This window comes from Babjeviella inositovora (genome assembly GCF_001661335.1).
Source record: "Babjeviella inositovora NRRL Y-12698 unplaced genomic scaffold BABINscaffold_1, whole genome shotgun sequence".
In the NCBI taxonomy this organism is placed as follows: domain Eukaryota; kingdom Fungi; phylum Ascomycota; class Pichiomycetes; order Serinales; genus Babjeviella; species Babjeviella inositovora.
The window spans coordinates 731,520-759,256 of NW_017566838.1; the positions used below are offsets into that span (position 1 = coordinate 731,520).

The 27,737-nt window shown below is 49.4% G+C and overlaps 10 protein-coding genes across 10 annotated transcripts; 5 read left to right on the top strand and 5 right to left on the bottom strand.

The window, feature by feature from the left end:
• Nucleotides 1–571: 571 nt before the first annotated feature.
• BABINDRAFT_43257 (uncharacterized protein) lies at nt 572–1,896 on the bottom strand (the record flags this gene model as incomplete). The annotated part of the gene is made up of 1 exon (XM_019132098.1): nt 572–1,896. One exon carries the CDS (start codon nt 1,891–1,893, stop codon nt 643–645), a length of 1,251 nt encoding a protein of 416 aa, XP_018987794.1. The 3' UTR covers nt 572–642.
• Nucleotides 1,897–2,490: 594 nt separating this feature from the next.
• Nucleotides 2,491–3,681, bottom strand: HAT2 (Hat2p; the record flags this gene model as incomplete). Its single annotated transcript, XM_019130242.1, has 1 exon — nt 2,491–3,681. One exon carries the CDS (start codon nt 3,679–3,681, stop codon nt 2,491–2,493), a length of 1,191 nt encoding a protein of 396 aa, XP_018987795.1.
• A 568-nt stretch (nt 3,682–4,249) lies between these two features.
• BABINDRAFT_10894 (mitochondrial 54S ribosomal protein MRPL50) lies at nt 4,250–5,081 on the top strand (the record flags this gene model as incomplete). Its single annotated transcript, XM_019126805.1, has 1 exon — nt 4,250–5,081. One exon carries the CDS (start codon nt 4,250–4,252, stop codon nt 5,024–5,026), a length of 777 nt encoding a protein of 258 aa, XP_018987796.1. The 3' UTR covers nt 5,027–5,081.
• Nucleotides 5,082–5,984: 903 nt separating this feature from the next.
• Nucleotides 5,985–7,023, top strand: BABINDRAFT_31311 (uncharacterized protein; the record flags this gene model as incomplete). Its single annotated transcript, XM_019131535.1, has 3 exons — nt 5,985–6,443; nt 6,552–6,821; nt 6,865–7,023. 3 exons carry the CDS (start codon nt 5,985–5,987, stop codon nt 7,021–7,023), a joined length of 888 nt encoding a protein of 295 aa, XP_018987797.1.
• A 289-nt stretch (nt 7,024–7,312) lies between these two features.
• BABINDRAFT_72772 (uncharacterized protein) lies at nt 7,313–8,039 on the bottom strand. The gene has a single exon (XM_019132593.1). It carries the CDS (start codon nt 7,992–7,994, stop codon nt 7,680–7,682), a length of 315 nt encoding a protein of 104 aa, XP_018987798.1. The 5' UTR covers nt 7,995–8,039; the 3' UTR covers nt 7,313–7,679.
• A 525-nt stretch (nt 8,040–8,564) lies between these two features.
• Nucleotides 8,565–11,314, top strand: PWP2 (snoRNA-binding rRNA-processing protein). The gene has a single exon (XM_019127438.1). It carries the CDS (start codon nt 8,577–8,579, stop codon nt 11,259–11,261), a length of 2,685 nt encoding a protein of 894 aa, XP_018987799.1. The 5' UTR covers nt 8,565–8,576; the 3' UTR covers nt 11,262–11,314.
• A 329-nt stretch (nt 11,315–11,643) lies between these two features.
• Nucleotides 11,644–11,832, top strand: BABINDRAFT_30926 (uncharacterized protein; the record flags this gene model as incomplete). The annotated part of the gene is made up of 1 exon (XM_019131511.1): nt 11,644–11,832. A coding segment is annotated over one exon (189 nt), but the record flags the coding sequence as incomplete, so codon positions are not given.
• Nucleotides 11,833–12,752: 920 nt separating this feature from the next.
• Nucleotides 12,753–18,002, bottom strand: GSL2 (Gsl2p; the record flags this gene model as incomplete). Its single annotated transcript, XM_019131543.1, has 1 exon — nt 12,753–18,002. The coding sequence occupies one exon, from the start codon at nt 18,000–18,002 to the stop codon at nt 12,753–12,755; it is 5,250 nt and encodes a 1,749-aa protein (XP_018987801.1).
• Nucleotides 18,003–20,076: 2,074 nt separating this feature from the next.
• BABINDRAFT_159057 (uncharacterized protein) lies at nt 20,077–20,323 on the bottom strand. The gene has a single exon (XM_019127439.1). The coding sequence runs from the start codon at nt 20,269–20,271 to the stop codon at nt 20,107–20,109; it is 165 nt and encodes a 54-aa protein (XP_018987802.1). The 5' UTR covers nt 20,272–20,323; the 3' UTR covers nt 20,077–20,106.
• A 640-nt stretch (nt 20,324–20,963) lies between these two features.
• Nucleotides 20,964–27,629, top strand: ACC1 (acetyl-CoA carboxylase; the record flags this gene model as incomplete). The annotated part of the gene is made up of 1 exon (XM_019131496.1): nt 20,964–27,629. One exon carries the CDS (start codon nt 20,964–20,966, stop codon nt 27,627–27,629), a length of 6,666 nt encoding a protein of 2,221 aa, XP_018987803.1.
• Nucleotides 27,630–27,737: the final 108 nt, after the last annotated feature.

The window sequence follows — 27,737 nt, forward strand, 5'->3', positions numbered from 1 at the left end:
ATACCATTAATTAAGGGTCCGATAAGAAATCTTCACACTTTGAAGGATTATGTCCTTTATTGTATTCAGACACCTATCCTCCAACAAAGAGGCCCGCAGAACTACAATCGAGTATTCCCTTTAGTCCGTTCTGTACTATGGCATCCAAGTTCAAATCCAGCTAAATTCATCACTGGTGAAGCATAGCAGGAGTTTGGGTTTAAGGGAGGCCCTTGAGTGGGATTTACAATACACTCCTCTTCCCCATAGCCGCCTTAACTTGTACTTTCTAGAATCAAGGCTACATTATCCAGCTTCCTGACCAATTTTCCTAGGTTTTGTTTGAAGTAGCGTCTGCTACAATCTTGGCTGCGATTCTACTAACGTGCTAACAAGCCCTGGGTTTCCCTTTCAAATTATGTGGTTCATGTCTCTATTTGCTTTCACCCTGGCTGTCCCAATTCCCCACCAGTACACTTTCGCCCCCAACTCCTCCCAGTCCTCCTCCCGTCTGTATTATTTTCCACCACCCTTCACTCTAACTCCAATGCCTGTCCACCTACAACTGTCAAATAAAACCTCATACTCACACGTCACCCTTTAAACAATCCAATTACTTTTAATTCGATAATTGTATTTTAATAAACATAAATCCTCTATCGCCTACAACCGATTCGTGTTGAACAATAATGCGACGTTATCTCTCAACAATGCCTCGCCATCGAGGCCCTTCTCCTCGTTGGTGTTTGCAAAGAAGTCAGCGCGTCTCATGGTCTCCTCGCTGAACCCCTCGTCGCCGTTGAGGATCTTCAAGTTGTGACAGTGGCTCGCGTACCAGTCTTGCAAAAAGTCCACGGGATTCTCAGCAAGACCTGCATAGAACTGCTGCTTAGCGCGGCTCTGGTTGAGCACGGCGACGCCGGTGGAGATTTTGTTGTTCAACGCCATGATGGCGTGGTCGTTAACGTGGTACAGGTGCTTGATGGTCTCCAACTGCTCCGCGCGCACGGCTGCGAGATAAACCGACAGCTCCACGGGAATATCTACGACGCAACTGCCCAAGGTGGATGCCTTGGTAACGTCGACCTCGTAATCAATCACGATCGGCTCCTTCGGGCTCAAGTGAGGCGTGAGCAACTCCATCAAGCGCGGAAACTTGAACTTAGCCAAGCCAAAGAGTGAAAACAACGTTGCGTCACAGTACACAGTGCGGAGGTCGTCACCTGGCTCCCGCGTCGCTACAGGGTGCGTGTCAGTCTGCGTCGGTGGCAGGAACAAGCCGTGCAACTGGATGTATTGCCAGATACCGTAGATAACCCCGTGCTGGCTCATCTCGGGTGCTCCGAGTATCTGCGCAAGCGGTGCTGACACCTTCATCTTCAACGGCAACTCTTTCAACTGCAAAGTAACCTTGCACGCGATCGGATGTTGCCCCGTGCGCGTGATATCCAAGCCGTCAAACGCAGATAACTTCGCGTTGAGCCCCACGTTGGTGTTGCTTTCGGGCGTGTTCTCGTGCCACTCGATGATGTGGTTGCTATTCTGCGGGCCGATGTCCGGGTAGTTCGGGTTGGGCATAAGGTCGACCGTCAAGCCCGTGAGCATCAGGCTGAACTTGGCGTTGCCGCCCACCAAACGACCCTCCACACGCAACGTCCACTTCGACGCCGCCGTGCCATCTGCCTGCTGCCATGGCTGGTTTTCGCACGTGTTGTAGACATAGACGCGCAAGAGCAGCGTCTCTGGTTCGAGCGGCTTATTCAAGTACTCCTGGAGGTCCAACCACTTGCGCTGCGTGAACGCGTCGATTTTATTTTCTGCGGCCGCAAGCTTGCGATATAGCGCCACCTCAGGGATGAGGTCATCCAAGGCGCGCGGAATGGTAAGGTCGGTGGGTTTGTGGGAGATCGTCATGGTGTGGATAAGAGGGGTGGTGAATGGAACGTTGGCTGCATTTGTTTTTAGTCGCCCAAATAGAGCCGCAAAGCGCGCCGATGTTCGCGGTGGGCGCACGACCAAGAGTAGGCACTATGTTGATAGCGTTAGGTACATACGATATCTTGCAATTCAGGAATCCAGAGGATTGAAATTCAAATTAGTTTGGATAGATATCACAAGTGTGCTTTTTTCTTCTTCTTTTTGTTTGGGCCTTGGCTAACCATGTTAATTGGCGTTACATGCGAGGAGCAGTATACGGCAGGTATGCATAGCAGTGTAGTGTTAGGCAATGAATGGAAATTCAGAGAGTTTTATTTTAGTGTTATGGCAAGGGGAAATAAAAAAAAAAGTATGAAAAATCTCAAATATTAGTATTGTGTCACTAATAGAAGGAAATAGTTTGGATGGGGCTATCAATGGTGCAACAGAGATGGATAAGATAGAAAAATCAGGTACCATTTAGATTCATTCTTGAAAGTTGTTGTTTCATTAACGACATATTATCCATCTTTTTATTTGAAGATTACTTTCTCATGCTCTCGACTACTTACCTCAAATCAACCTTATATTACATTACTCTAAATCGGCATCGGCCATTTCCTCCTCATCTTCCCAGCCATCTTCACCCTCCTTCTCGGTCTCCTTGCTACAGTTTGCGGTCAATTTATCAGCAACCTTCCAAATGTGCACGACATTGTCATCGGACGTGCTGGCTAAACACCAGTCGATCTCAGGATGCCAACTCAAGTCTTGGACGCTGGAGGTGTGCCCTGCGTGCATCATGAAGATCTCCGGCGCGCCGTCCTCCAAGTCGTCCTGCTGCTGCTCCTCGCCGATCTTGTAGAGGTCCCACAAGAGCACGCGACGATCTTGCGAGCCTGACGCAAGGATACCGTCGCGGTGCGGCGACCACTCCATTGACGTGATCGACTCTGAGTGGCCCATCAATGTGTGTAGCTTACGGTCCATGCGTCTGAGGTCGAACAAATCGATCGTGCTGTCAGCGTTGCCCACAACCATCAAGTTGGCAGAAAAGTTGTTGAAGGCCAAGGAGTTGATGGCGCCGTTCTTACCCGCGCGCTTGATTGGCTTTTCCGCGGCTCTGACGTCCCACAAGAGGAGGTTCGTGTCATCGGAAACCGAGCCAAATACGTTTTCGTCAAAGTGGTGCCACTTGACGTCGTTGACGATGTCGCTGTGCTTCACCACGAGGAGCGGTGCCACTGGTTTCTCAGTGTCCCAGATCGCAACCGTCTGGTCGTCAGACCCGGTTGCGAGATACCCCTTGCGACGCGGACTCCAATTGAGCCCGTACCCGTTGCTGGTGTGGTGCTTAAGCTCGACTACGCCCGCACTGTTTGTCTTGTATAACGACACAAGCCCACTGCCAGAGATTGTCGCGACGACCGTTGCGTCCTGCGACATGTACCGCGCGCGGTTGATCTCCGCGTCCGCGTGGCGGTACTTTTTGGTCACCTTCAAGCGCGAGTTGAGCTTCGCCTCAGAGGGCCCTTTGAAGTCAGGCAACGTGACGCTCGCGACTTTCAAGTAGTTCACATCTTCGTTCGAAGTGTGTGTCCCCAACAACAACCGCGACGTGAGTGTGTGGTCGCCCTTCTCTGACTCGGGGTGCCACTGTACCGTGAGAGACGGCCACGTGAGCGCCGTCTCGGAAATGTAGTCATACATATAGTGACAATTCTGTCTCCATAGTTTGTATTCCTCCTGGATGGTGAGTTCTTCGTTTTCCTCGGGCGCGCTCATGGTGATAGTGACTGGTTGTAGAGTGGTGGGGAGGATAAAAAACGTATCGTTTTTACGCGTTTTCGTTATGCCTTTTCGCAATCCAATATTTCGCGAACTGTAAACAGATGATTCGCGAAACAAAAACCGGATGAAGGGCTGTTGGAGTGGGAACGGTGTTTCAGAGCAGATGACTAAAGAGTTCAAGGTAGGTGGAATGGTTGAAACATCTATGGCTCCAAATGACTAGAGTCAAGACTGATTTTAATGGCTTGTAAAACCAATGAACTCTATACCTGGCTCTACCATGGTTATGGCACTGTGCTCACACAAGCTTCTTTGTGTGAGTACTAACCTCTAAAACTAAGTGACTTATAACCCTAACTAATACACACACCATTTCGGCCCGTGTATTTGAAGATATAGCCAAAATGACCAGCTTTGATCTCCTGTCTTAACTCCCTTCTGTCTGTCACGTGATTGCGCACGTGTGAAAAAACACACGAAAAAACTACACCTTTGCACTGAAAAATTCCACCCGGTAAATCAGTACTAGTCTTGACACTCTGCCTCCATAACTTCACCTATTATGATCAGACCACAATTAGTCAGACACTACGCCTCTGCTCGCCGTGCCAAGCATTGCACGGTCCAGTTGTTGAGGGACCATGCCAACGTCGGCCAGAAGGGCGAAATTGTCCAGGTGTTGGCCTCCGCCATGAGAAACTACTTACACAGAGACAATGGTGCCGCGTACGTGTTGGCTGGTGAAGCGCCCCGCATTCCAGTTGTTGAAGCGAAGAAGCAGTTGCTGTCCAGAGAGAGAGCTGCGGCCGAGGCCAAGAAGGTGGTGGTTGTCAAGGCGCCAGAAGCCAAGGGTCCTCAGACCCCTAAGCCAGCCTTATCGTTGGAAGCCTTGAGCCAGTTAATCGCCGGCCGTAAGAATACCAACACTGCGAAGCTTGCGGCGAACATTACATCCACCACCCCGGAGCTCATCTCATACGAGTCGTTAGAGTCTATCCCAGCCAACTTCCTTTTCAGAGCCACCACCGACAGCTCCGGTGCCTTGGAGACCGTTGTAGACAAGACCGCCATCTCCAAGCGTATTTTCGGAATGACTGAGGTCGATGTGCCTGCTGGGCTCATGACCTTGAGCTATGTCTCGCCTGCCGGCAGGTCCTACGCAGTCGAGGCTGTCGACTTCATCGGGACCTACAAGGTGACCATTTCCGTCCCAGGTGAAGCCCAGAAGATCCACAGATCGTTGTTGGTCAAGTCTGTCAACTTTAAGAACCAGTTTGAGTTGGGTTTGGACAGACCGCAGACGGTTGCGGCGGAAGCGAAAGAGGAGGAAGCTAAGTAAGAAAGATCGAGGCAGCTGTATATAGTAGAACAATGTATTTATATTCCAAGACAACAAATTCTGTTTAATCGGTGGTATAGGGAAAAGCTATACCCGGACGATGGTAGAAGCTGGGGTAGGCTTTATGTCTAGATGCACTTTGGAGTTTGAGGTTAATGGGCAATATTATGGATCACCGGTGATCCACTTTCACCAATAGAGCGGCTACAACGGTGGTTTTATTGCTGTGAGTAACGAAAAGGTTTCCTTTCATGCCGATATATTAGCTGGGTGATCCCTTTCTCCCTATAACTAATGGCACATATACCCTTTCTACTTTGAGAACTACATCCTCATTTTCGCATGGTATATTGTTAGATAATTTTCGGTGTAAGTAGTGTTTCTATACCTGAGGGCTATTTAGAGCACCGAATTACCGGTAATGGACCATAAAAGTGGGTTAAAGGTTTGACCCTCCGTGTGTATCGTGTCGCTGGCATCACTCCTTAGTCATTCGCAGATGACGGACTGGTACTGGCAACTTATCGTATATAAAGAGCCGTGGTTCTTACTCTTTGTTTATATATTTAAAGATAAAACATAATTTTCGATAAGATTCCCTGGAATACTCCTCTTTGACCAAATTCCTTCGAAGTAACCAGTCTCAATATGGATGAGAAAATCTTGCTAGTTATATATTTCTACTTGGACGTGGCCGTCGATATAACAATAGCCTCATCGCTTTAATCACATCTCTGATGAAAGTCACTTGGTGGTAAAACTTTAGGCAGAATAAACAGAAACATTAAGAGATTGAAAAAAAAAACAGTTTGAACATGGTAGACGTCTCTACTTTTAGCCTGTCTGTTATTCTAAAAGCCTTACCCCACACTTGCGTGCAGTCTCGAATTTTTCACTGCAAAACGTAGGTGAAAAATCACCTTATTTACATCCTCTAATATCCCCACCAAAGACTACAATGACCGTCCAGGAACTTACCGATGAGGTGGAAGTCATCGAAGCCATCTACCCCTCAACTGCTAGCCAGCTAGCGCCCCAGATCTACGAGTTTAGGCTCCCGGCAGCGGTGGACCTAGAGCATGACTACGGCGCCAAAAATATCACGATAACAATGTCGTTCGCCGAAACGTACCCTGACACAAAACCCGATATCGTTCTCGTTCTGAATCTGAACGAGACAGATTTTGTGGATGTGGGCTACTACGAGCGCACGTTCAACGAGCTCCTCGAGGCGTCCTTCCAGGAGGGAATGGTGTGCCTCCTCGACTGTTTAAGCCAGATTGACGAATTTCTTTTCGAGCAGCAAGACAAAAACCTGACACGAATTGCCAAAGAGGAGAAGAAGGCTGAAGAAAAGGCAAGGATCGAGGAAAAGGCAAGGGCCGAGGAAAAAGCAAGGGCCGAGGCTGGTATGCTGGTGGGAGAGGCCAAGACGGAGCATACAGAAGTGAGCGGAGGTGAAAACTCCGATTTAGCTTTCAACAACTTTTCCATCTCTGTCCCCAAGTTTGAGTTGCTTCCAAAGTTCACACCTGATATTTTCTCCGGCTGGACAATCTCCGAACCGATTCTCGATCGTAAGTCCACTTTTATCGCGTATGTCAGACCGGTGCACTCTCTCCAAGAAGCACAACGACACCTCGCTGCGCTCAAGACGGACCGTAAGATTGCGCGCGCGGCACACAACATGACCGCTTGGCGCATATGCAACAATGACGCAGTGGGTTCCACAATACAAGACTGCGACGACGACGGTGAAGCCGCTGCGGGTGGCCGCTTGCTACACTTACTAACGGTATGTTTGCTTTACTATACAGAGATCAGCACTAACAGCTTAGCTTATGGATGTGTGGGACGTGATGGTAGTGGTCAGCCGCTGGTTTGGCGGAATTCACCTCGGGCCGGACCGCTTCAAGCATATCAATGCTGCCGCGCGCGACGCTATTGTCAAGGCGGGCTTCGACGTCGCGGGCGCCAAGGCGCGAAAGAAAAAGTAGCTACTTCTTCTGTTTCTTGCTCACGCCGTTCTTCAGCTCCGCCTTCCTCTTGGGAGCGGGGTCCTCCTTCTTCTTCCACAATTCATCAAGGAACTCCTTGGACTCACCCTCCGCGAGCTTCTCCGCCGCTTCCTTGACCTAAATGGTTAATATCGTGCAAGAGTTGGGGAATTGCCGGGTATTTGAGTATATATCAAAGTCGAACATTGGGCCAAATTTGTAGACCGTATTGAGAAGAGCTCTTATTTTTTGGATAACTCTCAAAGGTGGAATATATGGTTTAAGGTATCGGATATACTCTCAGGTATAAGGAGACACCGTTACACTGCCATAGAATCAGATATTTCTCTTCGCAAAACTGGTGATCAATTTCGTGGTATCATTCAAGCTTGGATAGTGTTATCACAAACTATACGCCTTCAGTAATGCTGTATCCAAGTCTTTGGCACTGATTTATCTCACACAGTGTGTAAAAATCGTTTTATCCCACAGAATGGTGCGCCTCTTACACAAAACTTTGTGTAAATACGGATATCTCACGATTTGCTACCATATTGCTCTCACCTTGCGACATTGGATTTCTCAATCTTTATCTAACCCAATGGCAAGCTTATCCCCCTCAGAACCTTCTCAAAGATCAAACAAGCTCTGACATGTCACGCTCTGAAAACTTTCATACATACCTCTTTGCTCGCAGAATCACCCCAGGTTTTTCTACCAACCTTTGGCTCTTCCTCGACCACAACCTCTGCAGTCGTACCAATAGCATTTATGCTGGAATAGCCCACATTAATAACCTGGGCACGGGCCTTTGGCTTGGCGTAGCGGGCGGCCAACGGTGATTTCCACTCAGACAAGTCGTGGTACTCCTTCTGTTTCTCCTCCTGCTGGAGATCCGCCTGTTTGATTTCCGCGCGTCTCATGAACTTCATGTTCATGACACGCGACGATAAGGAGTTGTTATCACTCATTGTATATATGATTTCTAGCCGTCCTTTACCACCGTGAATATGTTACCAATGAGATAAATGCCAGGTCCTGCATAATTTTCTTCCCGGGTAACCTCATCGAATTATGCGGCTCAGACATGACATTGATTTTATACGAGTATACTCCACCAAGTTGAAAATAATATACAAAATCCCCCCTAAACTACCACAACCATTTAGTACTCTACATTATAAATCTCTTATATCTACCCTTCTTCTCGACTATCTTAATTTTCGTCCCTCTAAACGTAGCCAACCGTTTGCCGCCTAGCATTCACCTCCATTCTGCGTATAGAGACGGCAAAAAGTATCTTGCTTCCTCCCCATCACATATCTATATACTCCAAACCACCCAGTCCCCCCGAACTTTATTATTTATCTCCGTTCTACTCTCCTTCCCTTCCGGCCTATAACCCCGATTTCAATGCTAGCCGACCGTTAGTCACGTGCTTTATCACTCCCGGGTAACCTCATCGAAAAATATCCTGCGGCTCACTGAAAAATTATTCTACCTTATTTAGCTCTCTCAACTGCATCGTATATCACAATCCCTTTTCACCCACAATGAAATCCGACTTTAAATTTTCCAACTTGTTGGGGACCGTGTACCGCCAAGGTAACCTTGTGTTCACGCAGGACGGAACGGTGTTGCTCTCGCCCGTAGGAAACAGGGTGTCCGTCTTCGACTTGACCAACAACAAGTCCTTCACCTTCCCATACGAGCACCGCAAAAACATTCTGCGCATTGCGTTGAACAAACAGGGCTCATTGTTGTTGTCTGTGGACGAAGACGGAAGGGCTATTTTGGTCAATTTCCGCGCCAGAACCGTGTTACACCACTTCAACTTTAAGGATGCCGTATTGGACTTACAGTTCTCGCCGGACGGCACCCACTTTGCCGTCGCGTGCAGCCGCTTTATCCAGGTCTGGAAGACGCCGGACTTGACGGAGGACCGTCAATTTGCGCCGTTTGTGCGTCACCGTGTCTACGCAGGTCACTACAGCGACGTGACGTCCGTGACCTGGTCCCAGGATTCGCGCTTCTTCATCTCCACCTCCAAGGACATGACCTCGCGCCTCTTCTCGTTGCACTCCGAGGAGAAGTCTGTGGCAATGACCTTGGCTGGACACCGTGACTACGTCATCAAGGCATTCTTCAACGAGGCCCAGGACACTATCTACACGCTCAGCAAGGACGGGGCGTTGTTCAGATGGGAGTACACCGAAAAGCCGACCGATGAAAGTGAGGATGAGAGCGAGGAGGAAGACGAGTCCAGGATGAGCTGGAGGATCGTGGCAAAGAACTTTTTCTTCTCCGAGGCAAAGGTCAAGACCGCCACGTTCCACGCCAAGACCAACATGTTGATTGTTGGTTTCACCAACGGTGAGTTCCGCCTCTACGAGCTCCCGACCTTTACATTAATCCAGCAGTTGAGTATGGGCCAGAATGAGGTCAACACCATCAGCATCAACGCCACGGGAGAGTGGATCGCATTCGGGTCGAGCAAGGTTGGCCAATTGTTGGTTTACGAATGGCAATCCGAGTCGTACATTCTCAAGCAACAGGGCCACTTCGACTCGATGAATGCGTTGGCATATTCGCCAGACGGCTCGAGGATCGTCACGGCCTCTGACGATGGGAAGATCAAAATCTGGGACGTAGTCTCTGGCTTCTGCCTCAACACCTTCTCCGAGCACACGTCTGCGGTGACGGCGGTTCTGTTTGCTAAGAAGGGTCTGGTGATGTTCTCTGCCTCCTTAGATGGGACTATCAGAGCCTACGACTTGGTTAGGTACCGTAACTTCAGAACCTTCACCGCCACCGAGCGTGTCAAGTTCAACTCTTTGGCGGTCGACCCGAGTGGGGAGGTTGTCTGTGCTGGTTCTGAGGACACCTTCGAGATTTACGTCTGGTCTGTACAGACGGCACAGTTGCTCGACACGTTATCCGGGCATGAGGCGCCAATCTCGTGCCTCGCTTTCGGCAGTGAAAACTCCGTGTTGGCAAGTGCCTCGTGGGATAAGACGATCCGTGTGTGGAGCATTTTCGGTAGATCGCAGCACGTGGAGCCGTTCAACATATACTCAGACGTTTTGGCGATTGCAATGAGACCGGACTCGAAGGAGGTTGCTGTGTCTACCTTGAGCGGCCAGCTCCAGTTCTGGGACATTGAAAACGCCAAGCAGGTCAATGCCATCGACTGCCGCAGAGACATCTTGCGTGGGCGGTACCAGGAGGATGGCTTTACGGCCAAGAACTCCAGCAGAGGTAAGAACTTTAACACCATCTGCTACAGCTTTGACGGGTTGTCCTTGGTGGCGGCCGGTATCAATAATTCTATCTGCCTTTACGATATCCGCAACGAGGTGATGTTGAAGCGTTTCACCGTGTCGCAAAACATGCAGTTGAGCGGGACCTTGGAGTTGCTCAACTCCAAAAACATGACTGAAGGTGGCCCGTTGGACTTGATAGACCGCGACGGTGAGCACTCAGACTTGGAAGACCGTATTGACACAACCTTGCCGGGCTCCCACCGCGGTGACCCGTCGGCCAGAAAGACCCGTCCAGAAGTCAGAGTCATGGCGATCCAGTTCTCTCCTACTGCCGCCTCATTTGCTGCCGCCTCTACCGAGGGGTTGTTGATCTACTCGGTTGATAGCAGCGTGGTGTTTGATCCGTTCGACTTGGACGTCGACGTCACGCCAATGGCCACCCTCGAGTGCCTCAAGGGCAAGGAGTACCTCAACGCACTCGTCATGGCCTTCAGATTGAACGAGCAGTACTTGATACACCAGGTATACGAGAGTATTCCGATTATAGACATTGCCTTGGTCGCTCTGGACCTCCCAGTCGTGTACGTTGACCGCTGCTTGAGATTCGTCGCCCTGTTGGCAATGGACTCGCCGCACATCGAGTTCAACTTGTTGTGGATCAAATCGTTGGTTACTGCACATGGTAAGTACATTAACAGGAACAAGGCCGAGTTTGCCGGTGCCTTGAGATCCATCCAGAGATTCATCGCCAGGATCGCCAAGGATGTTGTTACGGTTTCCAAGCGCAACGGCTACTTGTACTACTTTCTCAAGTCGTCTTATGACATCGAGGCTGATGCCAGCGACAGCAACATGCTTGAGGATGTGGAAAGTGACGAGGAGATCGAAGAAGAAAGTAGCGACGAAGAAGGCTGGTTCGGGCCGGAAGGTAAGCAGCCAAGGTCATCGTTCGCTGCCGACTCCGACTCGGAATAATGTATCTGCCAAGTGCCTGTATAATAAAATAAGCATAAGAAACACAAGGTAGGACCGGTTTGTAGATTAGTGAGCACATGCTCAATGCTAATGGGAAGTTCCAAAAGGATATAAGGCAAGAAATGGCTTCTTGATTTTTTGATCTAATATTCAAATGGCAATTAGCTAGACATTGTTTTTATAATTATCAAAATCTATAAATTCAGACATCGTGAAGCATCTCTCATTTGTTAACTTTTACCCTTAACGGTCTATGTTCAGTATGTGACGTTATGGCCGATGCCAATGCATGCAGCATTGAATATGCAGGACAGCGACGTTTTTCAGCGGAATGAATCACTGTGAACGCTACGTTGAGAAGATATCTTCTTGAGCCTATACCATGTCCGACCAACTTAAGGAACTTGGGAGACAAGCTTTTGTCAAACAGGAATACAAAAAGGCTGCTAAAATCTACCGCGATGCCATCAAAATAGACCCTACCTCCCCAGTACTCTACTCCAACAGGGCAATGTGTTTTGTGAAGATGGAGGACTGGCAGCGGGCTCTTGATGATTGCAAGAAAGGCCTTTCTCACAATCCCGAGCCCAAGCTCCGTGTAAAGCTTCTATGGAGATTTGGGCTTTCGACCCTTCAGTTGGGATTCCCAGAAGAGGCGAGAAAGCGCTATGCAGAGGCGTTGGAGATTGACCCGGGCAACACCACGGTGCTTGATGCTTTGAAAGATTTGGAACGCGATACGCCCTCTAAGAGAGGTAGTAGCCCTTCCAATTCATCCTCCAGCGATGAGAAGCGATCAAAGAACACCTCTGTTGTGTCGTCTGTTGGAGGCAGAGTTGAATTAGTCATTAAGGAGGTAGATACCTTACCCGAAGAATTCAGATCCGCCGACACTCCAAGAAGCCAGAAACCTATCATTGCATTAGAGGAAACCCCCGGAGTGTCCCATTCTGGAATTACCGTTTCGGAGGAGACTCCTTTATCGGCCCATTCCGGGGTTACCGTGTTAGAAGCGCACAGCCTCGGCCTGGAATTTCCTGCGACCCCGACCGTGTACTTTTTGCAGTCCCTCAACAAGATTCCTGAGCACCAGAGGCAAAAAGCGTACGAATATGTGTTGAGCATACCTCCTGAGGTTTACAGAGGGCTTTTCAGCGTTGGTGGTATCGACTCTGATTTTATCGACTTCTCCCTCTCTGCGATCCTCGACCCCACCACCATTGAAAGGGTCCTGAATGCCGAGCACAGAGCGTTAGGCTTGTTGCAGACAATGGCACAGTGCAAGCGGTTTGAACTTAGTGCATCATTCTGCTCCCTGGAGAAGATAGGCAGAGTACTTGAAGCTATACGAAAAAGTGAGGATACTCTAGCTGGTACTGTCCTTCAAACCTGGAGGGAATTTAGCAGTTAGATACATTTATCGGGGATATATTAGAATAAAAAAAGGCTTGTTATGGACAGCAACATCTAGATCATTAAGGTAGGACGTGCCTATTCCATACGCAAACGGGCCTTGAACGTATTGAGATGGGTAGCGTGGAGTCCCTTCTTGTCGCTCAGCAACTCTGGTGGTTGCATAAGTGGGACTAAAAGATCCGGAAGGAGCAGCTCAAAGTCAACCACCTCAAAATGGGTCATTACCTTTGGCCCCGCAAAAACCATTATAAAAGCCATCAATGCGCAGAGGTAGATCAAGGAGTATATCTGTACCGTGGTTCTACGAGATCTTCTTTGTTTCGAGGAAAAGACCCGCGGTCTTATCTGCCTACCCGGCTTTAACCAGAACAACATCAACGAATGCCATCTGTCAATGCACGGAATAAACAAGATGGGGAGCTGAACAAACAAAACACAATGGGTCAAGAAGAAATCGCTGGTGAACAAGCTGAGTTCGATGATCTTACACAAGTACTCTCTGAGTGGCTGGGTTAGAATATTCCACCCGAGATTTGCCGTGACCCATTTACCAGACCACCATGCACGATTGGACCGGTCGTGAGTGAACTCCCGGGTCAAGAACAAGGCACTGGTTGCTTTAAAGAGAAACCCCTGGACCATAATCGAGGCGCATAGACCAAGAATTGTGCGAGAAATGTTCCAGCGCTGAAAGAGCCATAATAGCTCGAAAAAAAAGACGTGATTCAAGATTGAAATACCATGGGCAATATAAGCAATGGTAGAGGGGAAATGAGGATAGCAGACGGATACCAAGGGCCCCAAGACACACGATACGACAAATAAAACCACCAAGAACGACATGTTCACAATAATCGGCCCCACCGACACGAAAGCTAAGCGCATGATGGAGTTTGCCCGGTCTGCATTCCGCACCTCATTTTGAGAGTTTGAAAACAAATAAGCGATAATCACCAAGCTAGTGGTGATGGCGTGGGGCCCGAGATCGGAAACCAAGAGGCTGACGGCTGAGGGCTTTCTAAAGTCTGATGCCAAATTATCTCCTGGCTTTCCTAGTTGCTTTCTTTTGGATCCCGTGATTTGGGTTCGGACGGAACGAACATAAGAGATCCAGCTGCTCTTCCGTATGCTGGTGTTCCCACTCGCCAACCACACCAAGAAATGTTTATAGTCGATGAAGAATTCGTTCCAGGAAAACTGATTTGGGTTGTAAAGGAAGGGACAGATCAAAAGAGCAATGATTGTTATCCATAGGTAGAGTAATGACAATTTCCACATAGAAAGTGAGCAAAAGACGATCATGAGAAAGGCGATAGCGCCAAAATGCATGCTCTCCGAGGAAAATCTCGAATATAGCACCGAAAACGGGACTCGAACCGTGGCAAACCCTCTGCCCGTGGCAATATACCTAGCACCTCCAACTGCCAAATCATTGAGCAAGGAGGTGGCATAGATTTTGCAAACAAAAACTTCAAACAACGGCGAGCACGATGCAAAGTGTTTACCGAGTCTCGACAACGCTCGCCAGACACCCCGCTCCATGACTTCCTGGACACATAGAGGCACAAAGGAAATCGCAAAAACGATAAAGATGGAGAGAATGCACCTCTCAAACCACTCCACAATCGGGATCAAATTGTAACAGCCTGGAGGTCGGTGGGGGTCGGTAATGGGCTTGTTGCGATCATACTCACAGATTACCGAGTCCTTGGTCAACACTGCAAGATTTACGCACACCACCAAGAGTAACTTCACTGACAAAATTATGAACACATTGTTCAAATGGAAGCCAGGGTGCGCATAATAGAAAGAAAGGAACCGATCAAGTGGAAGCTGCGTTCCCAAGTAGAAGTATTCCCGGGAGAGCATTTGCTCTCCCATACCCGCGCCAATCTTTGTGGTAAAGTTCAAAATAGACCCAAACCCAAGATCTCGCCCTTTACCACATTGGATATATTCGCAATGCTTGATCCTTCCACCCCTAAGTAGTACGTTCATTCCCGCGTAAATGTCCTCATTGAGATGTAATCCCTTTTGAGCCTTGGAAACCCCCCCTCTAGTATTCATGAAGATACTGTTCAAAAAATCCGGATGGCCGTAGTGTAATTTACCTCCAATTTGGGCCAAGGTTCTGGCAAACAACGTACCGAATGTCTGTTCCTTTCCTGCTGCGACGTCTCCGAGAATTCCAATGTTCTCAGAGAAGATGTATTCTCGGGTACCGATGATGGCCACGGGGGTGGTATACGAAGTAGAGCTATTTTCGGGGTCGTATAAATCATCAGGGATGCTCATTTCCTCAAACTCGGCCAAGAGACTTCTGATCTTTAAGCATTCCTCCAAGTAGTTGTCCTGGTTAGCGTCAACCAACTGTATGTATTCACCGCGACAGAAGATGATCGCGTGGTTCTGGTTGTCCGACTTACCATCACCGAGAATCGGGTTCCCTGACAACCGGATACGGTACTTCAGCTTTCGCTTACCGTTTCCTAAAATCTCACAGCTACCGTCCACGAGCGAAGAGTGGTACGTGGTTTCGCCCGTTTCCAAAGATACTTCCTTCTCAATGAAGGCAAGCTGCAACTCAGGGTAGGCTCTCAACAAAAACTCTTTGCTCTCCTCTTCTTCGGTCGTGAAGTCGCTCATTCTCTGCATCGAAACGATTAATCGAAACTTCCTTAGCGCCATGATCGACGCCTCCTCGAGCTTCCTCTGTTCGCTTCCTCCAAAGTCTCCGATGTCAGGGTTCTCCACATCAAAAAGCAATTTGATCGCACGTGAGTGATTCATGAAGCCCGAGATGGTCCTATACAACGTTTGCGATCTCAACGAGGCCCAAATACGAGTTCTCAAGACATATTCTGGAGTGGCCACTTTGAACCCCACGCTGTAGAACGGCAAATCATCCTGCTTTTCCTTGATGCCAAGTTCTTCGTATGTACCTGGAGATTGGAAGCTCTCCTGGGCCAACAGCTTAGTGTCACTGACAAAATTCTCCCACTCTACGGGGTGAAGCTGCTTCAAGTATTCCAAAAGGGTCACACTACTGTACTGGTCTTCTTCCTTGATGATTTCCCTCAAGGACAAGGTGATCTTTTCGCTGTAGTGGGGAATCAAAACGGTAAAGGTTGGCATTTGCTCGGTTGGTAGCGCCTCGGGCATGGGAGTGGAGAGCGATTGAGCAAAGAACGTGATTCGTCTCTGGGCTTCTCCGATGGACTCAAATAATGACGATTGGAGTGACTGGTCTTCCTGCGACACAAAGAACGTGGGTTCCTTCAAAATTACTCCCCCTTCCACCCCCGGAGTGATCGTCTGATGGTAGATTAGCCGCTGCACCATCTCCATGGATAGTAAATGTTCACGATACATGGAGATGATAACCGAGTTCCAGATTTGGGACACCAACACCTTGGCCTTGACGTTTCGATCGCTCGTAGCGATGACCTTGGAGAAGATTCGCTTTGGCAATCGCGAGAATATGTTTCTCCAGGGGGTCCAAATCGACACTCCGATGTAGAACGACCGACAGACTGAAAAGATGGTGTTCCAGACAATATACCACAAGTATGTGTCAAGGAAGAACAATACCAAATCGGTCAAGGCCATCAAGGCGAGAAGAATCACTGGCTGGTAGCGGCAAAGCGCATCTCCAAAAAACAGCTCCCCGACACACCGCCGCATTTGCATGATACTCAACTCCCGAATGGGATCTCTGAACGAAAGCGTGAGAAACACGTACGACTCGAGGAACTTGGCGGTGAAAACGGCAATCCAAAGCCCACATGAAGCAAGCTTGTCCTTCAGGTTCAACTTGGAAAAGGAAGCAGTGAAGGTCTTGTTTGGGAGATACTTCCGAGATGACGACCCGCGATGCCCACCAAACAAGTCACTGAGTGGGGTGATGGAGAAGTAGATGGTGGTGAGAATCGAGAACACAAACTGGGAAATGGAAATTGCCAAGCCATGACTGGTTTCCGACCTCAACGGTGTGAGAAACAAAAGATATATGGATGGGAGGAGGTTGAGCAAAAACACCAACACTAAGAGAACAACCCGCTTCACCAAACCCTGTGCCCCGGTCCATTTTCGTGGGACAAAAGAGTACTCAAAGAACGTGGCAAATATGTTAATGAGGGAAGCAATAGCTCCGGCAAGAGACATGGCTGATAACTTGGCTTGGACTGTGGGCTGGGTGTTCAATGACTGCTGGTAGTTTGACACATAGAGCGTCGGAGCGTTGAGCGACGTATAGTACCAGAAGACGGAGACGTGGATGATCCAGATACGGTTGAAGTTAACAAGGGCGTGGAACCAGCTGCGTTTCTCGCTGTACGTCTTGTAAAACGCCTTCTTCCAATTCAAGTTGCTGAGCTGTGAATACCGTTCGTGTGGTGCCAAAGACATTAGTTGTACTTTCTGGTCTTTCAAGTATAACCGCTCTAACCCCTTTCTGTACCAGAATAGTTGGTTCATATCGTCGTAGCCAATCACATTCTTGTGGTCTTTTGGGCGGTTGCGATACACGCCGTTCACCAACTCGTATGACTGGTCACGGTAGAACTCGTACAACGGCGTGATGGCATGGTCGAGAAAGCTCGGGGTGCACTGGGGCAAGGCTTCGGCTTGTGACAAGTCGAGTGAGTAGAAGTAATCATTGCAGCACTTAAAAATGAAACAGAGACATTCTGGCATGAATCTGACATTATTAGCCTCTCCCCAGCACAACAAGTACAACGCGACTTGGGTCACACAGTCGGCTGGGAGTAAGCCGGCCATGTTCTTGTTCCAGAGAATTTCGGTCTTATCCATCGAAAAGCCTTCGTCGAACCCGGCGGATCGAATACCGAAAACATCCTTGGGGGCCCCCGTCTCCTTGGCATTGGCGTAACCGATGGTGTCGTCTACATCCAACTGGGCGGCAAAATACCATTTCTTGAAGTTGGCGTTCAAGCCGCCGATGTAGTCGGCATGCAACGAACGCAAGGCCTGGTGAGCACTCATGCGGGAACTTCTGGAATCCAACAACCTCAAAAAGTGATCAAACATATTTCTCGTGTTGTCCATCTGGAAGCCAAAAATGTGCGTTAATTGGAGAAAGACGGATTCGATATCGGAACGCGTGACGGGGACCTCATCGGCCAAGTTCCACGAAGGGTATGGGTCGTAAGGGTCGTCAAAAATGTCACAGCCGCCATCGGCGAATGGACCATCCGCAGAAACCTCCTTGTCGAGCTTCGTGATCCCGTACATGTCACCTAACCTCCCGGCATCATTCCACCTTCCAGAGGTCAAGTATGGCGTACGAAACCCGCTCACTGGCATAGCCGTTTTATCCGTATAGACCGAATTGAAAGCGGTGCAATGGGGATCCATAAAAGGGGCTAAATACGGGTTAGTACACACGTTTCTTTGTCACACAAAGGGTAGGTCGTACGCAAAAGGGGGGACTTTCCAACTCCAATGCGACGGTTTGATTGGTCATCGGCTTCAAAGTTGGCGCTTTCACCGTCTTTCTCAGAAGCTGAATACAAGGAAGCGCTACTATCGTCGGCGACGACGTGGTGGCGAAGGAGGGAAACCATTCCTAGCGATCTTCAATCCGGGGTGTTCCGTGTTTTGTTATATCGGTTGTAAAGGAAGCACTGGGAAGTGTATAGAAGGGACAATTCAGTATTTTGTGGAATTCATTTATCCATCTAAATTGAATCGATGGAGGTGTTTTGCGGGCGGCTAATGCATGAAACGCTTACATTTGTGTAGGCGGCTAGCGTACGCGCGTCAACTCCACAAACCGCCAAAAAGTGGAAAAATAACAATATTTCTGGTATTTTCTATGGGATAAATATTAAGTAGCGGAGTCATGCATTTTTTTTTTTTTTACTTTGAGTTTGCGACAATAGTGTGGTGTATCTATTCAGATAAGTAACTGGTTCCTTGATTCACGGAATACATTTTGCGGGGAAGTAGAATTTTCACTAGCAAATGAAGGTTCGATTGTATCTGAATAAGGCGCTTTTATGGTACAATACCTAAGGTTATGAAATAATTGTCAGACTTAACAGTCATTTAACCGGCAGGTTATACTTTTCGTCGGGCTAAAAATTCAAATGTACAGGTATGACATTTCACCAGTTCAGTAAAGCTTTTACAGCGGTTACGTGCATAACTGTAAAATTTAATATTAAGGATGCATACACATGTGTATGTACATATATACATATCGGATAACCACATCGGTAGCCATGTACACAATAGTAGGTTTCTTCCCGAAAGATTTTACATTAAATATGCTTTTATATTGCATTCTCTATAACTATTATTAAATCTCAGAAAATTTAAAACTAGAAATAGTTGCTGCTAAAATAGCTATATACCTAACTGTAACTTATATTGGAAAGCTCATACACGGTTATCGATATCGCTGTATATAACCAATGATGTATATACACCATAGAGTATAGACGTTAAAAAAAGACCAAGGGTTCGAATAATCTCTATAGAGCCACTCCAACACTTGAAATAACAATCCCAGTCTAGGTTTCCCCTATAATATGCAAACACTAAATATCTGCCTCCGAGTCGCGGTACGTTATGTATGTCCGCGGTAGCTGCCATCAACGTTACGATACTCCTGAACCAACAGCATAGCAGTGGCAATTAACCACCTTCGCAGGTTTTGACTGTGTGGGATAGGTAATTTGACCCGCCGAGGTATGTAACACCGAAACGCATAAACTACCCAACGTATACATGTTTCTATCTATATGCCAATGTATACTCCTGGGTCGCCTAGGCTTAATGTCCCCTAAATCCCTGTGTCGTTTAAGGTTCAACAGCTAACCATTGAAAATAAGAGCCGTAACAAATATCCTTAACTTGTATCTCGCTGGTCTCCTCTACTCGTTAAGGTTTTCGAAGCTCAGCATGGAAAATACATTTTCCAGTGCCCAACAACGGAAGGCAAGATTAGGGTCGAGGTTCTGTGCAGGATTTCGTAAACAACATGCAGCCTCTGGGAATACCATCCTTGGGGGGAATGGCCAACATAAACCCCCGTAGGAGCCCTAAAAAGCAGATTCACAGCATTTTTCTAGGAGAACATATTTCAGAGGATCGGATACCTCTTATATGATTACCGAGAATCATTCTGGGCAAGCTCAATCGCCTTTATTCATCGAAGCTCCTTTTAACCCCACGGTGCATACAATATACCGACTACTTAAAGCTTACGGGCCGGAGATAGCAGGGCGTCATACCATTGGAATTAGGGTTTGAGGAGCCCAGTAAAAAAAACCCTTGTCTCCAATAGCCTTTACCTATCCCAACACAAATCTGTCGAGTAATCCCAGTTTTCTTCTTGTGAACCATATATTACGTAACGAAAATTATGTATTCGGGATATACCAAAGTTAACCATAACACCAACCTAGATGGCAGCATGCAGGATCTGCGGTGCTCTACCTTTCTTGCATTCAATGTATCCTCTATCCTGCATAGCGACAGTCAAAATGTTGGCCCAATTTTTTTCGCACTTGCTAGGCGGTGCGGCACGGCCTGAGGCATTGGCGATGCGATTTGATTCCGCCTGCATATTAGTAGTCCTGCATGGTACTTCCCCCATAACTTGCGGCGATGTCAGCCGCCAGTATATATACTCTGGCGACACGCTCGCCCGTTTGCAATCGTGAATCTGGCATATTTCTGACTTTGTTTTATCCCCCCCCTGAAGCAGTCTTATCTTCATCCTTATACAATAGTTTTGTCCCTGTTTAATTCGTTTGGCATTTTACTTTCTGCCATTGGTCGCCACGTTAATACAAGGTACGTATACGCTAACCCCCACCCATAACGAAACATGACACGGCCTCCCTTAAAATACCACGGCGTCTTTTGTCGCTCATTCAGCAACTTCAACAACTCCATAAGCCAACTCGGAAAATTTCTGTTTTGTAATATCCCAGTTTGAAAAACGCCCTTGTTTTCAGTTTCTCTGCTGTTCCTGCACAAACCGTGAGGCCCAACGAAAAAAACTCGGCGGCTCAAAATTTAAGGTTCGCTCGACAGCTGGAAAACGGCAGCCGCAGGATTGTGGATAAGACGACAAACTCCAAAAAACCAGCCCGAACTCTCGTATATGGCTGCCCCTGCTTGTGTCTTGTTTTGTTTATGAGTGCAATTGCGTTACTCAGACCACTCACTAACACCTTTAGCAAGCATTTTTCCCCCTCCCTAAACCCGTTCCGATACCTTATTTATCCCCATTCCAGACGCGCTGTCCATAGTATGACCGATTACACATCCCTCCATAAATCACTACCACCTCACTACGTGGGGTTGAACACCCTCGCGGTTGCTGAGGCCGGCCCCGTGAAAGACTTTGTTGCCTCCCATGGTGGGCACACCGTCATCACCAAGGTGTTGATCGCCAACAACGGTATCGCCGCTGTGAAAGAGATCCGTTCCGTCCGCAAGTGGTCGTACGAGACCTTTGGCGACGAAAAAGCCATCACCTTCGTCGTTATGGCCACCCCAGAGGACCTCGAGTCCAACGCCGAGTACATCCGTATGGCTGACCAGTACGTCGAAGTTCCGGGTGGCACCAACAACAACAACTACGCCAACGTCGAGTTGATTGTGGATATTGCCGAGAGAACCAAGGTCCACGCCGTGTGGGCCGGTTGGGGTCACGCCTCCGAGAACCCCTTGCTTCCGGAAATGCTCGCCGCCTCTCTGGAGAAGATCTTGTTCATTGGGCCTCCAGGTTCGGCCATGAGATCTCTTGGCGACAAGATCTCCTCCACCATTGTGGCCCAGCACGCCAAGGTTCCGTGTATTCCGTGGTCCGGCACCGGTGTGGACACCGTTCATGTCGATGCCGAAACCGGCCTCGTGTCTGTCGACGACGACATTTACCAGAAGGGCTGTTGCACCGGGCCAGATGATGGTCTTGTCAAGGCCAAGGCCATCGGATTCCCAGTCATGATCAAGGCGTCTGAGGGTGGTGGTGGTAAGGGTATCCGTAAGGTCACCCGCGAGGAGGACTTCCACTCCTTGTACCTCCAGGCTGCCAACGAGATCCCTGGTTCTCCTATCTTCATCATGAAGCTCGCCGGAGACGCCCGTCACTTAGAGGTGCAGCTTCTTGCCGATCAGTACGGTACCAATATTTCTCTTTTCGGCCGTGATTGTTCCGTGCAGCGTCGCCACCAGAAGATCATCGAGGAGGCCCCTGTCACTATTGCGGACCAGGCCACCTTCCACTTGATGGAGAACGCTGCCGTCAGATTGGGCCAGCTTGTGGGCTACGTCTCTGCCGGTACTGTCGAGTACTTGTACTCCCACTCTGATAACAAGTTCTACTTCTTGGAGCTCAACCCCAGATTGCAGGTCGAGCATCCAACCACTGAAATGGTTACCGGTGTCAACCTTCCTTCCGCCCAGTTGCAGATCGCGATGGGTATTCCAATGCACCGTGTCAAGGACATCCGTTTGATGTACGGTGTGGACCCACACACTACCACCGAGATCGACTTTGAGTTCAAGACCGAAGACGCCTTGAAGACCCAGCGTCGCCCGGTTCCTAAGGGCCATACTACCGCTTGTCGAATCACTTCCGAAGACCCGGGTGCCGGGTTCAAGCCTTCCGGTGGTACGCTTAATGAATTGAACTTCCGTTCATCCTCCAACGTGTGGGGCTACTTCTCCGTGGCCAACCAGTCGTCCATCCACTCCTTCTCTGACTCTCAGTTTGGCCATATCTTTGCGTTCGGTGAGAATCGTCAGGCCTCGCGTAAGCACATGGTTGTCGCCTTGAAAGAGTTATCGATTCGTGGTGACTTCCGCACCACCGTTGAGTACCTTATCAAGCTTTTGGAGACCCCTGATTTCGAAGACAACACCATCACCACCGGCTGGTTGGATGAGCTCATCACCCAGAAGCTCACCGCCGAGCGCCCCGACCCTAACATTGCGATTGTCTGTGGTGCCGTCACCAAGGCCCACATCCAGTCCGAAGCCGACAAGACCGAGTATCTCGCCTCTCTCGAGAAGGGTCAGGTGCCAGGTAAGGAGTTATTGAAGACCATCTACCCAGTTGATTTTATCTATGAGGGTTACAAGTACAAGTTCACCGCTGCCAAGTCTGGCATCGACACCTACACCTTGTTCCTCAACGGTTCCAAGTGCGAGGTTGGTGTCCGTCCGTTGTCTGACGGTGGTCTTTTGCTTGCTCTCGGTGGTAAGTCCCACTCTGTCTACTGGAAGGAGGAGGTCTCTGCCACCCGTTTGTCTGTGGACTCCAAGACCTGTTTGTTGGAAGTAGAGAACGACCCCACCCAGTTGAGAACCCCATCGCCGGGTAAGCTTGTCAAGTACTTGGTCGAGAATGGCGAGCACGTTGTCGCGGGCCTGCCGTTCGCCGAGGTTGAGGTCATGAAGATGTGCATGCCGTTGTTGTGTCAGGAGAACGGTAACGTCCAGTTCTTGAAGCAGCCTGGTTCCACCGTCAATGCCGGTGACATTCTTGCCATCTTGGCTTTGGACGACCCGTCGAAGGTCAAGCACGCCCTTCCGTTCCAGGGCACCATGCCCGACTTGGGCTCCCCTACCGTTAAGGGTACCAAGCCGGTACACAAGTTTGTCTCCTTGTTGTCCACTCTCCGGAACATTCTTTCCGGTTTCGACAACCAGGTTGTCATGAACGCCACCTTAACCAGCTTGATCCAGGTCTTGCGTGACCCTGAGTTGCCGTACTCTGAATGGAACCTCGAGGTTTCCGCCCTCCACTCCCGTTTAGACGCCAAGCTCGATGAGTCCTTGAGGTCTTTGGTGTCCCGTTCCCACGAACGTCAGGCTGAGTTTCCAGCTCGCACCATCTTGAAGCAGCTCCAGAAATTCGCCAAGACCCCGGATGCCGACCCGTTATTCGAGCAGGTGGCCGCTCCATTGTTCGACATTGCCACTCGCTACTCTGAAGGTGTATCCCACCACGAATACGCCGTATTTGCCGGCTTGTTGACCGAATATACCCGTGTCGAGCTGCTCTTCGCTGGCCACAACATCCGTGAAGAGGACGTGGTCTTGCAGCTTCGTGATGCCAACAAGTCCGACTTGAACGTTGTTCTCCGCACTGTTTTGTCCCACTCCCGTGTCGGCGCCAAGAACAACTTGATCATTGCCATCTTGGATCTCTACCAGGAGCAGTTCCAGAACTCATCAGCCATCATCGGCGTCTTTGGTCAAGCCCTCAAGGCTATTGTTGACCTCGAATCCCGCTCTTCTGCCAAGGTCACTCTCAAGGCACGTGAGATCATGATCCAGTGCGCGCTTCCGTCCATTAAGGAGCGTTCCGACCAGTTGGAGCACATTCTCAAGTCTTCTGTGCTTGAGTCCTCTTATGGTGAGATCGGCCGCGACCACCGTACCCCGCAGTTGGATGTCCTCCACGATGTTATCGATTCCAAGTACACCGTGTTTGACGTCTTGTCCCAGTTCTTGGTAAGTAAAGACCAATGGGTTGCCACGGCCGCGGCCGAGGTCTACATCCGTCGTTCTTACCGTGCCTACAACCTCTGCGAGGTCAAGTACCATAGCACCTCCGACCTCCCAATTGTCGAATGGAAATTCCAGTTGCCGTCTTTGACATCCGCTGCCTTCAACGCCGTTCCACAAGTGAAGAACGCCCGTCCAAACACCCTAGAGAGGGTTATGTCTGTTTCTGACATGTCCTTTGTTGGTAACTCCGACACCGACATTCTCCGGACCGGTATTCTCGTGCCGGCCCAGCACCTCGACGATGTGGATGACCGCCTTTCCGCCGCGTTGGAGCTTCTTCCACGCAAGGACGCCGGCTTGTCTCTCAACGGGCCGGCTCCTAACCGCAACCAGATCCCAGTTGCTAGTCTTGCCAATGTTTGCAACGTCATCATCAACAACATTGACGGCTACTCTGGCGAAGAAGAAGTCTTGGCCAGAATCCAGGAGATCTTGGAAGACCTCATGGACGACTTGGTGGCTACCTCCATTCGCCGTATCACCTTTGTGCTTGGTAACAACGTCGGTAGCTACCCACGCTATTTCACCTTTAGAGGTCCATCCTACCTGGAAGACATGGCCATTCGTCACATCGAACCGGCTTTGGCGTTCCAGTTAGAGCTTGGAAGACTCTCCAACTTCAACATCAAGCCAATCTTCACTGAGAACCGCAACATTCATGTGTACGAGGCCATTGGCAAGAACTCCGATGTTGATAAGCGTTTCTTCACCAGAGGGATTGTGCGCACCGGCCGTATTCGGGACGACATTACCACTGCCGAGTATTTAACCTCTGAGGCCAACCGTTTGATGTCTGATATCCTTGACGCTTTGGAGGTTATCGACACTTCCAACTCCGATTTGAACCACATCTTCATCAACTTTTCTGCCGTGTTCAACATTCTTCCAGAGGACGTTGAAGCCGCCTTTGGTGGGTTCTTGGAGAGATTCGGTCGCCGATTGTGGAGATTGCGTATCGCTGGTGCCGAGATTCGAATCATGTGCACTGACCCTAAGTCTGGGGTTCCTTTCCCACTCCGTGCCATCATCAACAACGTTTCCGGCTACGTCGTGAAGAGTGACATGTACATGGAGGCCAAGAACGCCCAGGGCGAGTGGGTCTTCAAGTCCATTGGTAACCCGGGTGCCATGCACTTGAGAGCCATCTCCACCCCATACCCAGCAAAGGAATGGTTGCAGCCAAAGCGCTACAAGGCTCACGTTATGGGTACCACTTACGTGTATGACTTCCCAGAGTTGTTCCGCCAGGCTACCCTTTCCCAGTGGAAGAAGCACGAACAGAAGGCTCCAGCCGACGTTTTCACCTACAACGAATTGATTGTTGATGATGCCGGTGAGTTGACCGAGATTTCCCGTGAGCCTGGTGCCAACGCTACCGGTATGGTTGGGTTCAAGGCCACGGCCAAGACCCCAGAGTACCCACGTGGCCGTCAATTCATCATTGTCGCCAACGACATCACGTTCAAGATCGGTTCTTTTGGCCCACAGGAAGACGAGTACTTCAACAAGGTCACAGAGTTTGCCAGAGCCCAGGGTATTCCACGTATCTACCTCTCCGCCAATTCTGGGGCCCGTATCGGTGTTGCCGAGGAGCTCCTCCCGCTCTACCAGGTTGCCTGGAAGGATGCGGCTGACCAGGAGAAGGGGTTCGAGTACTTGTACTTGTCCAGCGAAGGGAAGGCTCAGTTGGAGAAGAATGGTAAGGCTGCCGCTGTATCCACCGAGAGAATTGTTGAAGGTGGTGAAGAAAGACATGTTATCAAGGCCATCATTGGTTCTGAGGACGGTCTCGGTGTCGAGTGTCTTAAGGGTTCCGGTTTGATCGCCGGTGCCACTTCTCGTGCCTACAAAGACATCTTTACCATCACTCTCGTTACCTGCAGATCTGTCGGTATTGGCGCCTACTTGGTCCGTTTGGGCCAAAGAGCTATTCAGATTGAGGGCCAGCCAATCATCTTGACCGGTGCTCCGGCCATCAACAAGTTGCTCGGGAGAGAGGTCTACTCCTCCAACTTGCAGCTTGGTGGTACCCAGATCATGTACCGTAATGGTGTTTCCCACCTTACTGCCTCTGATGACCTTGCCGGTGTTGAAAAGATCATGGAGTGGATGTCTTACATTCCAGCGAAGAGAAACATGCCAGTTCCTATCTTGGAGTCCCAGGACTCTTGGGACAGAGACGTTGACTATGCTCCAACCAGGAACGCGCCATATGACGTCAGATGGATGATTGCGGGTAGAACCTTGGATGACGGGACCTTTGAGTCTGGTTTGTTCGACAAGGACTCCTTCCAGGAGACTTTGTCTGGCTGGGCCAGGGGTGTTGTTGTTGGTAGAGCCCGCCTTGGTGGTATCCCACTCGGGGTCATCGGTGTTGAAACTAGAATGGTTGAGAACTTGTGTCCTGCTGACCCTGCTAATCCAGACTCCACCGAGATGATGGTGCAAGAGGCCGGACAGGTGTGGTACCCTAACTCCGCCTTCAAGACCGCCCAGGCGATCAACGATTTCAACCACGGTGAAGAACTCCCATTGATGATCTTGGCCAATTGGAGAGGGTTCTCTGGTGGCCAGAGAGACATGTACAACGAGGTTTTAAAGTATGGTTCCTTTATTGTTGATGCTTTGGTTGACTACAAGCAGCCAATCTTCATCTACATTCCACCAACCGGTGAATTGAGAGGTGGCTCTTGGGTCGTTGTGGACCCAACCATCAACCCAGAAATGATGGAGATGTATGCCGATATCGAGTCCCGTGCCGGTGTTTTGGAGCCGGAAGGGATGGTTGGTATTAAATATAAAAGAGACAAGTTGTTGGCCACCATGGCAAGATTGGACAAGACCTACGGGGCTTTGAAGGCTCAAGTGGCCGATGCGTCGTTGTCAACTGAGGAGCACTCCGCCGTTGCTGCCAAGTTGGCTGCCCGTGAACATGCTTTGTTACCAATTTACTCCCAGGTTTCCGTCCAGTTTGCCGACTTGCACGACAGATCTGACAGAATGTTGGCTAAGGGGGTGATCTCCAAGGAATTGGAGTTTGCCAGCGCCCGTCGTTTCTTCTTCTGGCGTGTTCGCCGTAGATTGAATGAGGAATACTTGCTCAAACGTATTGTCAAGGAGTTGCCGAATGCTTCGAGGTTGGAGGCTGTATCCAGATTGAAATCCTGGTACCCGGCAAGTGTGGACACCGAAGATGACAGAGTGGTGGCCACCTGGATTGAAGAGAGCCACGTGCAGTTGGATGCTGCCGTGGAGAGGTTGAAGGGCGACGCTGTGCGCCAGAACCTCGCCACCATCATTAGAAGCGATCGTACTAATGCTGTCGACGGGATTGCCGAGCTTGTTGCCTTGCTTTCGACCGAAGACAAGGCCAAGATTCTCAAGCAATTACAGTAGTGGGTGAGTTCTCGGGATGGAGTCCGTGTATATAATCTAGCTACGTTATTTTTTTTATTTGCTTTTAATTTATGTTTTGTTTTTAAGGTTCGTAGAGTATGCTAGATG